The 13,236-nt window shown below is 35.3% G+C and overlaps 1 protein-coding gene across 13 annotated transcripts in view; it reads right to left on the bottom strand.

Annotated features, from left to right (window-relative positions):
- LOC134531686 (MAP kinase-activating death domain protein) overlaps positions 1-13,236 on the bottom strand; it is a 268,039-nt gene that overhangs the window by 46,478 nt on the left and 208,325 nt on the right. For all 13 annotated transcript variants that reach the window (XR_010075065.1, XR_010075066.1, XM_063367486.1 and 10 more), the window contains one exon: positions 6,944-7,123. Coding sequence is in view for 11 of the 13 variants with exons in the window: in XM_063367486.1 (XP_063223556.1) it covers positions 6,944-7,123 (180 nt within the window). In the remaining 2 variants the exon portion in view is untranslated. The remainder of the gene's footprint in view (positions 1-6,943; positions 7,124-13,236) is intronic.

Here is a 13,236-nt window from a genome sequence, read left to right as displayed (position 1 = left end):
GTACAGAGTCTTCACAGGATGCTGCTGTTTACTAACTTCTAAAATCCTGGGTATTTATTTACTTGGGCGGTATTTCCGAAAAAAAATGTTAAAAATCCGAAAATACCTTTATTTTATGCTCTTCAACTTCCTCTTTTCATTAAAAGCGGCGGAGATTAGAAATTCCAAATACTTTAGGAGATATCGAATTTTTAAATTTCTTCATATGTAGTTGAGCGGTATTTGCGAAAAAAAATGTTAAAAATCCGAAAATACCTTTATTATATGCTCTTCAACTTCCTCTTTTCATTAAAAGTGGCGGAGATTAGAAATTCCAAATACTTTAGGACATATCGAATTTTTAAATTTCAGCACAAAACCAGCGCATTCCTGTGGCGTGCGTGCACCATTGTTTCTTGTTTGTTTACGTACGAGTATCTTTTTTTTTTATTGGATAATGATGTCACGTGATTGTTCGTGATAGGCCAGAATTCAAATGAACTAATACGTGATTATTTAGTTCAATTATTGTTTAAAACGGTGTTTAATTACCGCCTCCAACTTAGGTGAGTTTTTAACGTTTCTAATTTTAAAGTCTTATTTGTTATTTTGATATTGTTGCGCAAGTAATAAGTAACAAAAAAATTTACGTGAGTTGTTACTGTACATCCTTTGTTACGGGTTTGTTAGGTAAAGTCAGTTACATTATAAATAATTTAAAACTAAAGAATAATTAAAATTAATTCACATTATTTTTAATATCACCTTAGTTTGAAAGTATTTATAATGTAACTGACCTGACCTAATCGACCATTTTAGTTTACTGTTCACCCTCTGTCCGGGTTTGTTTGGTCAGGTCAGTTACATTATAAATATTTTAAAACTAAACAGCCATTAAAATTAATTCACAAAATAATTTTTAATGTCGGCTTAGTTTGAAAGTATTAATAATGTAACTGACCTGACCTAATCAACCATTTTATTAATTACGCATTCACGATTCACGTATTCACGAACACGGAAAAATAACAAATATGGCGCCGCTCGAATGGTTCCACAGGTCTTGTATTGCAAAAATAAAAAATTCGATATCTCCTAAAGTATTTGGAATTTCTTATCTCCGCCGCTTTTAATGAAAAGAGGAAGTTGAAGAGCATAAAATAAAGGTATTTTCGGATTTTTAACATTTTTTTTTTGCAAATACTGCTCAACTACATATGATGAAATTTAAAAATTCGATATCTCCTAAAGTATTTGGAATTTCTTACCTCCGCCACTTTTAATGAAAAGAGGAAGTTGAAAAGCATAAAATAAAGGTATTTTCGGATTTTTAACATTTTTTTTCGGAAATACCGCCCAAGTAAATATTTACCAAATCCTGTAATCCCTCCCATGCTTATGCAAACATGCAAATTGTTTAGCCAAGCTTCAATAACAAGATCGCTTCCCTCAAAGCTTACGGCCATCCTGGACAAGGCAGGCTGCATTGCAGTCTTTATGTATTTCGAAACTAATTGCACAAGGCTAGCATGTTCATTTACAAAGACCTTCAAGGTGCATGAAATATCTACGTTAATATCTCAACTAGTGGTGCACCGATGCGGATACCAATGAATCGTAATCGGCGATTATGGGTACTTACCGATTAATCGTAATCGGCGATTATCTTACCGATTACTTTGCCGATTATCTACGTCCCGGCGTAATTAAGTAGGTTTTTACCGTGTAATATTTTGTTACACATTTTAGGACGAAATACGGTAATATTTGTATATATTACAAAATTCATCTAACTCCGTCATATCAAGATTACAGATATTTCGTTAAGTTTAATAAATCTCATTGCCTTGAACAATAAAAAATACATTTTTCCTACACGTTTATTTACGTTTCGTCTTTTGTTCTGTCTTTTGTTTAGTGGCCTTGTACATTACATATAGCCAGAGACGTAGAATAGATGGCACGCAATCAAAATACCACAAGCAGTTGCAGTGGATTCTATGACAATCGATCTTTTCGAGTCGTAGTAGCGGTTCAAAATCGTGGTCCCGATACCTTTCAGAGTTTATCACTGGGTTTTACAAACTCGTTATGGGCGTCTTTGGTAACATTATCCGTTGTGTTATTTGTATATGACGTGAAAAGTGAAAAAGTATTTATAATTTTATATATTCAGTCAACATAAATAAAATCACATCTGCAAGAATTGGTTTTGTGTCATTTTTATATAATTATAGTGAGATGGCGACTAGGGAGAAAAAAAGTGAAGTGTGGAAACATTTTTCTATAAACTCAAGTGAACAAAATATAGCAACATGTTTACATTGTTAAACGGTAATTTCTCGATGTAACCTTATGTGATAGTCGATAATAATGCTAGTTTTCGCAACAAAAACTTACCCACTGTAAATTACAATTATTAGACTGTAGTTCAAGTTGTTTACAATTACAAAAAAATGTAAGTTAATTTAATTTACACTTTGCAATGACTTAATAGTGTATTTTATATATTTTTATACTGTTATTATAACTGTATTCTCAATTTTACCTAATCTTGTTATTAAATTCACATGGGAATAAAAAAATTTGTGTGCATTATTACACTTCAAAAAATTTGTTCATTATAATCGGTAACTGAATCGGTATCTGCCGATTATTGCTCTCATAATCGGTAATCGAATCGGTAATCGGTAAAGTCATATCGGTGCACCACTAATCTAAACCAACACGAATTTAAAATTCCTTTTGGTTAGGTCCTGCACTACAGGAAAGCCAGCACAAATGCATATTTACACTCTGGAAATTTAATGTACTGAAAATGCAACCCGAAACATTCTATAACAGCTTCTGGGACCTTTTGGAACATTCTACAAAACTCTGGAAACTTTATACACAAATATATTACATGTTATTGAATATTCTGAAAGTATCAATCAATCATTTTTACATATTCCATGTAGGCAAAATGTTTTCAATAGGAATAAATTCAGAATTTCCTTTGGATTTCTATAATGTTCACCAAAAGAATGACACGACCTTACACATGACACTGACCCAGCGCAGGTAGTTAGGCTCTGTGCTGTGCCACTTCTGAAATCTCCCATGAAAATAGTATACCCATTTACTCCTATGAGCTAAGCATTACAAATTTATTTCACCCTTCAGCTAAGGGTTGCAGTAATCAATACTAGTTTTGGACAAAAGATTTTGGTAATATTTAGAAGGTTTACAACCATTTTTAAAGGGCTCGATATTGTGTCTATTACAAGAGGAATGATTTTTCATTCTGCAATGTAGTTTTCGTTACCCCTTACAGTAAGGATTGGTCGTAGCCAAAATTGGTTTAAACAAAAGTTTTTTAATATCCTTTCACAATAACTTAGAAAAGATTTAATACTTTACCTACTTAGAAAGTTATTAATGTTCTAAAACCAAATATTTTTTCCATTCCTTAATCTATTAGTTATTATCACAAAACCTTTGAAACAATTGTGTATGGTACTACTCTATGAAGTTATAAAAGGTATAATCAATTCTAATGTATAAAAATTTTTTGTTTCATATTAAAAGAGTTATAGAGATATTAAGTTTTTCAAAAAACCTTCTCCATTTCTACTCTCTTAGACCGATTTTGACCAACCAAAAATTTTAGAGATTTGCCAGCTCTTTATTTTAAATTATATATCACACTGCAGTTATTGTGCCTATGTACAAGGAAAATTAATTTTTTTTTTACATATTTATGTATAGCCTTTACTTTCATCTTATAAAACTGAAAACCATTTCAATGATGAACAAAGCAGCTGCCAAAGTTAAACAGTAACAATCAAAGCCAATAACCACTAAGCACTCATGCAAAATTATTAAAGCGCCATGCAAGCAGGGATTAATTGTGCATAATGCCGATGAAATTGACACTTAGCGTTCTCTACAGCACCAGAATTTTGAGATGAAATGTATAGCATAAACACAATCTACACACACACAGCAAACTATTGCGTAGGAAACTTGAGAGATGGTCTGTCAATAAATAATTATAAATAATGTTACCATTAGCTTTGGGAGACTCCAACAAATACATTATATCACAGTACGTAAAGTAGTGCACTTTCAAGTATTAAGTGGCATGCTACAACTGTTTTGGCTCTTTATTTGCTAGTACAGTGTGAACTAAAGTATTGTGTAATTTCTAAAATTTGCTCGCTATTAGTCAATAATAAATCATAAGACACCAATTCTACATGAAACAAAAAAAAAATTAGTGGTAGGACTACTAAAGGTATAGCAATTTATCAAATGGGTGAAGCAAAATGTGTATGGACAAATATAGTGAATATTTTCAGAAGATTTTTAGTATAATACCTCAAAGTCCTGGCATCACCATTGGATGCGTGTAAAGATGGTAGGAAAAATAATTAACAAACCAAGAGAACATATTATATCCAAGTACTCTACAAATTCAAACCGTTGTTTTTACCCACCCACTCACACAAGTCTCATTTCAACAGCGTAAATGAGAATGTTGCTTGTTTACAGTCTTAAATTCAAGGACCATCTCAAAAGTTCCTAAGCTTTTTAATTTTAAATGTCACGATTCAATTCAAAATGTCAAGGTGAATAATATTTTCCCACTCACAAGAAAAATAGAAAGAAGTTATATAGAGATAGGGCATACGACATTCATAGTATAAAGTAAAGATCAAATGTTTGTTATAAATAATTGTGAAACAAGGTGAAATTTCATAATAAAGAATATAAAAATGAAATAGAAAGTGGTAGCTTATTTTACAAGACTTTTAAATACACGGAGCTTAAGAAAGTTCAAAGAAAACAGCATGCATAGTAGAAACACCGAATAGAATAACAAAATTTCATAATCAGAAAAAGTGTTTTCAAGGGAATTCTGTACGTAAATTAAGACTAGTAATGTTACTTTTCAGTTATAATAACTCAGAATTTTATGGGCATAAAAAATATCTTTGAAGTTCAAATTTGAAAATAATGGTTAGCAAGAAGTAAAAATAGTGGTAGTTTATAGACAACAGTAGAGCATGTATTAGGGGTGGATGTGTTGAAAATGATATTCATAATAATGTTCAGTAAAATGTAGTAATTATAAGATGTTGTGGTAGCATGTAGCAGGAAAGTTTTGAGAGGTCCTTGCAGTTTATAAAGACATTCAATACAAAAAACATTCATAAAACAATTCAGCGCAAGTACATACGAACGCAGACGACACATGATGGTAATATTAACTGCAATCCATCACCATCAACACCATCATGTTAACAGTCACAGTCCACTGGCTAGTGATGGACATGGTACTTTACTCGGAAAAAGTAATCAGATAAGAGCTCCTACCGTTATCTTCTGACGATGCTACTGCTGTTACCAGCACATTGCCGCAAGACACACAGAGTCACTGCAGTATAAAGCAATTTGATTTGTGTAAGTTACTCCACTATTTGAACCTTTTTCTTCCCTACAAATGCTAGACTTCAAAAAATGTAACCCTCAAGTAGCCACATTTTCAACCTTGTGTCACTAACACTCCATATATCTAGCTCACACTTAAGTTTAGAAAAATCTTTGATAACATTACTTTAAAATAAAAGCTTGGTAGCCAGGGAAGACATAATTTACGAGTGAAACAAAAGACTAATAATTATCTTCAAGATGCAGATAACAATAAATCAAACATGCTTGAACTTCATGCAGAAGTATTATAAGCATCAATATTTCTTATTTTGAACACAACTTACCCATTATAATAGATCTTTAAAGGGGAATAAATCATGAAGTAAAAAGACACTTAAAAATATAGAACTAAAATAGTAAAATAACCATGCTCCAGTAGTAGGGAGTGATTTTCCATGTCAAGTTATAAATTAGAAATTAACATCAGCATAAGACACACATTCTATGGGACTGTCAAAGAGACAGAAGAACTTTACTAGGATTTCTGACAGCTTTGAAATATACACAAGTGAACTTATTCCACCTTCCTCAGCAAAGTTACTAAAAAAAGTCTAATTTTATGGCAGTTAACAAATTCTAGTGATATACAAACAATCAGACCATTTCTTGTTGTTGTTTATCCTGTAACACAAATCAAATTACATTATTGCACTTTATTCTGAATGTGGCTTATAGCAATGCAACAGTCAACACATTATAATAATAAAGCTACTGAGACATATCAAGCTTCATTATATACACTTACCATTAAAACAAAAAAATTAATATTTATTTTTATTTTTGGAAATTCTACTTAATTAAATTACTAAAATTCCATAAAAATAAAACATGAAAACTATAGTACAACTATTAGTTCCTTAACTATTAAAGATCTTTTTTTTTTTCCAGTCATTAGCCAATGGACTGTGCTGTACATCTGCAAGGATTTTTAATAAACCTTACTGAAATCTGTAATTACCTTACACACTTATTAATACTTTCAATTTACATTAAGAGCACTGGATACAACTATGTAGTTTCAAAGCTGATAATTCAAAATAAGGCATTTTTAGTCATAATTAGACATATAAATAAATAATAGTATTAATTAAATAGTTTTATTTGTGATCAACATCACAAATTCCATTCACCAATGCTCTTACGCAATAATTCAATTAATTTACAAAAATTTTACAAAAATAGTTTGTAAACCGTAAGGATGAAACATGGATATAAACTGATGTCATGAATCTCCAATCAATGATCGAGCTGCATTGACTCACTAATTAATCAAAAGTACAAAACAAAAACTACTATTTATAAATTATATATATATGTACTGCATTTAATTTTTTTTCCGTAGCATGTGAGTAAAGCCTAAAATAGTAATTTACAAATTTGCACCCGTGCACAGAGTACTGCACGGCCTGTTCCATGTCCCAGCCTCGCCCGGCGGAGTGGGGAGAAGGAGGACGGAGGCAGGGGGCGGGGCGGGGCTGGGGCGTACCTTGCTGCTGACGAACAGCAGGCCCACGCCCTCCATGCAGACCTGCAGGAGCCCCCCCTCCCCGGTCCTCATGTCCTCCACGGGGAACTCCCCGCCCAGCTCCACGCCCGAGGGGGCAGTGCTGCCCCGCGCGGCCGCCCGCTCCATCGCCTCCTTGATGCAGTAGTACAGCTCCTTGCACTGCACACAGTCCCACCACACGTGCTTCACTAACTGTCTCAGTTCAGGGTACACAAAAACATCTACTACAATTTCCCTGACTTTCCAACACCTAAATTACAAAATTTCCCTAATTAATGTTATTACCTCACCTGATGTTATATGAAAGAAATAAAGATCTAGTATCCACCATCCCTGAAGCTGGCCTAGTTTGTAACAACCCAGACTACAAGCCCTTCCCCACTTGTTTTTTGACAGTTTCATTTAAGATTTATTATGTTTTGTGATCAAATTCAGTATTTGGTGAGGGGTTTTTATGTCATGTAAATAACAGCTATTTGTTATTTATGAGAGTTATTTCTGTGTTTGCAATGTGTTTCATGATCATAATAAACATTATTTTGTGCTCCTTAAATGTTTCTAATTAATTGCTTGGTTTATGGTGTATAAGCCAGATAAAGTTATTTTTACATGTTTATTTACATGTTCAATTACGTTTTTGGGTGTTTCCACATATTCCTAAGTATTGCTTGTTGTATTTTCTTTGATTCGCTCAGGCATGAACCCCAGGGCTGTTCTAGAAGGCTCTAGAACAGTAGGGCTGATGCAAAGTGTTTATCAGTTATATAAGTGTAAAAGAGAGTCAGACATTGCTTGAGCGAGAGAAAAATGAATTGTGACTTGTTGCTACATGCCCTTGATTGGCTTATTTATTTTTCTGCACGTTTTTTTGTGATTCGTTGTAAATTACATCACACGAACACCCTCTTCAATCTCAGAAGAGAAGGGAAGTCATGGAGTTAGTCAGCATGTGTATTAGGTACCCAGAAGTCACATGTCGGGCTGTGGATAGGGCTCTACCGTTCATGTTCAACCTTTTCTTGCGTTTCGGACTTTTAATTGGAAATTTTGGCCACAGTCGTCGGTAACAACCCACAACGATAACAGAGTACCTTCGTCATTGTTCCGAGGAAGGAGTCCTTTGGCTTGTACTGTGAGCTGCAAGTCACCACTGGATTTTCTTGAAAACAGTATGTAATTTTTCCACTTTCATTACCTACTAATCTACAGTAAATCTGTTTTCTGTCAGTGAAGTTGTTTTGTGCGACCAATTTGCATTTTCGTACTGTTACCGTTTTTTCGTGGTCGGAAGCTCGCGGCCATTGTGAGTTGTGGAGTTTTCATAGCGAATAAATAGAAAACAGTTAAAATCAGTTTGTGTCTGAGAAACTTTATTTAAGCAATCAATCACTGACACTATCATTTTTTTTTTTTATTTAAATATTTTTAACATCAAACTAATTTCTTTAAGTGTTAAGTACATATGTGCAATTTAGACCAATTCTGAGCTAGTCAAAGGGCTGGAGAGTTACAAGATCTAACAGTCTCTTGCCTACCCCGTTTTATAATGTGTATTACCTGCTATTCACGAAGACACTATCTGAAAATAAATGTTTCAAAGTCTGAGTGATAGCAGACTGGAGCATGACATTCTCTCCTGAAATTATCATCACTGGGGAATTGCCATGACTTTTCCAGGATTTTCCTGACCTTACAGAATGTGGACACCTTGCATAATGTAATGCAACAGAGATTGCGTTGGTTGAGGGTCAGAACGTTTGCCTCCCACCAAGGCGATAAACGGTTCAATTCCCAGTGGAGTCAAATCAGGATTTCTTTGCGAACTGAAAACAGTGAACGCTGCAGTGCATGGGCGGGTTCTCTCCCGACACTTCCAGTTCCTTCACCAATTCATTCTGTCAATGCTCCATTCCATTAGTATCTCATCACCTTTATTAGTCCCTAATAACCATGACGTCGACGAGACAAGCTCAATCCGCTTACACTACTTTTCTAGTACTAGTTTCAAACTTACAGTGATACTTTTAACAATCAAATTTAAAAAATTAAGCTTTTCCATGGTCTGTAATCTGCAGTAGAAGGTTTGCTGCTTTCTGTAACCAATAAGAAGACAACATGCAGTGGTATAGAATTTTACTACCAAACATCATGGAACATTTACTGTATTTACCAGCCCTGTGAAGATGACCTTGTATTAAATACAAAGCTGTGGTATAATTGGTCGGTTGACTTCACTCACCCTTCATAAGGAAAGGTCATCACTTCGTCCAAACTGTTAGTCGTTTGATACAGACCTGATGAGTCGTTTCTTGTGGCGGCTCATCCAAAAAAATGAAGCGACTGAATACGATAATATCACTAGTTGGGGCCAGGAAATTCTTTTAAACTATTTTTTTATACATTTAGCAAATAATTAGGATATTTCCACCCCATGCATCCGCACAGAACCAGGGCAATGTTGTTCCCCAACAAACAGGATGTCTCTAATAGTACTAGTTAACATTTTAACTGTGGGGATTTATCATCAGTTTGGAGCGACGAATTCCATTTGTGGTGTATCAGGTGGAGGTTTTCCTGAATTATTATAGCTACTGAAGAATAAATTTCAGAAAACGTTTAAAAACGTAAAAGTATAGGAACGAAACTCAAAATTTAAAACTTTTCTTTATGTATATGCAATGCTATATATTACAAGTGTCTATGAATTAACTGTTATGTTGGAATGTCTTGATGGGTCAACATGGCACGTTACAAATTTTTGGATGATATAAATTATATGTTGTACCCCAAAAATTAAAAATTTAAGGGTAAAAATTATGCATGTGCGAACACCACTTTTTGAATTCGAGTCGAGTTCGAGTCGAACACTTTAAAAAAAATCGAGTTTCGAGTCGAGTTCGAGTTTAGAGGTAATCTACCAGTAAAAAATTTCTGCTAAAAATTGGTTTATAAATTCTTATCATCAACATACATAGGCTAAATAAATATCCATGTAAGAACCTACTAACCTACTTATCATATTTCAGTCATGTTTAAAGTTTTATTATAATCAAGTTTCTCTGAAGCACACTATTTTTACACTAGATAACAGGTTACACAAACACAATTTAATTACACATAGGCCTCTAACATTACACGGAAATAGGAGTTACTATTGCTTCATATTATGATGGAGAAATACTAGTTGCTCCATATGCTCTGGGCTCAGATTACTCCTTCTTACAGTGACAGTGTTCCCTGCACAGGAAAACAAACGTTCACTCGCTACTTGTGTTGCAGGTACAGAAAGATAATGTTGAGCCAAATTTTTAAGACAATTGAACTGCTTTCTGTTGTTTTTCCACCATGCACAAGGGTCTTCATGCCTAGCTATGACAGATTCACTTAAATATGTTGTAACCTGATCTTTCATTGATTGTTCCTTGCTTGCAAGCTTATTTTTTTCTTTTGCTAACTGATCAAAAGCCCCCCACAATGTGACTATTACATCACTCTGTTCTAAATTGTCAACTGCAGGTAGGCCTAATTCAGCATCACATTCCTGTTGCCTGCAGATTTCTTCCTCCAAGAATTTAATAGCAAGTTTCATTTCATCTTCTCTGAGTAGAACACCTTTGAAACGTGGATCCAATACCATGGCCACCATATTTGGTTTCAACATTCTATAATCTGGGAAACGAGCTCGAAAAGCTTTCAGCAAGTTTCTAGTGAAAGTCAAATCACATCCTGTTTTGCTTTTAGTTTTTATGTTATTTTCCAGCAATGATTGTATGCTGCTTACAACAGGAATCACCATGGAAAGGGTTGGGTAAGATTCAGCACACAGTTCAGTGGTTGCTTGGTCAATTGGCTGCAAAACATCAACCATATCACTAACCATATGCCACTCAGCTTGGTTGAAACACTCAATTTTTTTCCCACTCTCTGCTAATTCAGCTGAAATTGGGCCCCTCTGTTCAAGTAGCCTAGCAAACATCTGGAACTCGCTATTCCAGCGAGTTTCGACATCTTGTATTAAGTTGTGCATAGGTTTATCCATTGTTTTCTGTAGATAGCCTAGTTTCTCTTGTGCTTGAACACTGTGACAATAATGCCCAACAATGGCTCGACCTTTTTGGCACAATTCACTAAAACCTGGAGTGGTTTTCTTTGCATCACTTATTGCTAATTGCATTGTATGTGCAAGGCAAGGTATTGAAATCCAATTTTTTTTAGACAATGCTGCAGTTAGGTTTCGTGCATTGTCTGTAACTATATAAATGGGTACTGTGCACTGCCCCAAATCCCATTCTTCTAAAATGGAATTCAATTTCTGGTGCACTGCAGATCCTGTATGTTGGCCAGGAAAGTATGAATTAGCAAGAGCATAACGTTTCATCATAAAATCTGCTGTCATATAATGACAGGTCACAGAAATGTAGCTCTCGTTCGCTCGAGAAGTCCACATGTCGGTAGTAAGTGACAGCGACTGTGCTGAACATAGTTCCAGTTCCATTTCTGTTTTTATTTGTAACTTGTAGTTCTCGTACATCTTAGGAATAATACGCCTCGAAAAAACTGTTCTCGAAGGTATCTCATATCTTGGTTCTAGGGTATTAATAAGTTCCTGGAATCCCCTATCCTCCACAAGGGACTAGGGCTGATAATCTAGAACCATCATTCTCCCAATTGCCGATGTTATTGCCTTAGATCTGTGATGAGTTTTATCCATTTTCACATGGGTAAATGCACCATCTAAAGTTTGTTGTCTGGGTGTTTTTGGTGGCGTTACAGATGCTTGCTCATTTGTTCGTTTTTCTTCCCAATACTGATTTTTCTGTCGTTGGTGTTTGTTGAGATGCCGAATCAACGTAGTTGTACTTCCCGACGGCACCTTCAGAGTAATTTTGCAAGTGTTACATTCTGCCTCATCCGTTCGGGTTTTGGAAAAAAACTTCCAAATTAATGCACCTTTATGATGTACTTCACCACGTTTTGATGAACCGGGATTCATTTTTCATTACTGATACACGTCATTCACGGTGTAAACAAAACGAAAATAAGAACTTTCTATATTAACCTCAACAAAAGATCGCGTTACTGTGTGATCCGTGACACCGGCACGACAAATTGAGCAAAATCGCAATAAATCGACCTATTTTCATACTTGAAGTATCGATTCTCATATCAAATGACTGCAACAACAGTAAATGCTCGTTCGTTGGTTGAACAGTAGACAACATGGCGGCATGCAGCTGTTAGCGCGAATGCTTGTCCTGGTATATTATTAATTAATTACTATGAAACGTGTCACGGGATAATGTACACACGAAAAATAAATCTGATTTTAATCAACACTGTTCATTAACACCCGTCTTACATTTATAAACAGGCCGTTCCGGATGAGAAACGCGACTGCTTTTGTTTGTACTTTGTACAGGTGCGTATTTTCAAATTGCAAGTTATAAGATTGTGTTGGTAAACAAAAATGACGGTAGTTCGTTTAATTTGCGTGTTTTAAAATAGCCTAAAACTTTTTCAATTATGCTTCTGACCGTAAAAATACTATTGTAATTTCAAATGGAATTAAAATAATTCCTGTGTTAGGCCTAACCTAAAAACTCTTTTTTTTTCGAACACTTCAAAGTGCAACGAGTCGAGTCGAGTCGCAATATGTGACTCGACTCGACTCGAAATTTCGAACAGTTCGCACAATACTAGTAAAAATTGTACCTACCATTACTGTTTATGTGTTCGCAAAGGAAAGCATGCCTCTCAATTCTATCATGGGCGTGATCTATGGTGTCAGCTCGGGGCTCAGCGACAGATAAGAGAGAAAAATGCAACAAGATCGGCCGGCCCCCATAGCACTAGTCACAAACCAACACTCTACCTTCACGGGTAATGAGGTCCTGTGCGGCGAATCAATGGGATGCGAAATAGTGGGGGAAATGTGTCCTGTCATCTCAACTAGGCAAAGGTTCCCCAAAAGTGGTTATTGGGATTATGGATCCTGGATCAGTAGGGCCTTGTTCTAATACCACCCACCCCTGGTACCCTCTGCAGGGCTGTAAATTGGTTCTCTTCGATTGTGGTTGCCAAAGTCCGGTATTCCCGAAACGAAGGGGTGCAAGTGGGATAAGGAGGGAGCATGGGTCTGAAGCACCTCGATTTACCTGATTCTCTAGGGTTGCACTACTTTTTTGCGACTTTCCTGACCTGCAGAAAACCCTGAAGACAAGCAGACTGCAAGGGATAACCAGCATGCAAACTAACATTTGATTTCTTTACAC

Source organism: Bacillus rossius, chromosome 5 (assembly GCF_032445375.1).
Source record: "Bacillus rossius redtenbacheri isolate Brsri chromosome 5, Brsri_v3, whole genome shotgun sequence".
Classification (NCBI taxonomy): domain Eukaryota; kingdom Metazoa; phylum Arthropoda; class Insecta; order Phasmatodea; family Bacillidae; genus Bacillus; species Bacillus rossius.
The sequence above is the reverse complement of the archived record's forward strand: the minus strand, read 5'-3'. Positions and strand labels throughout refer to the sequence as shown.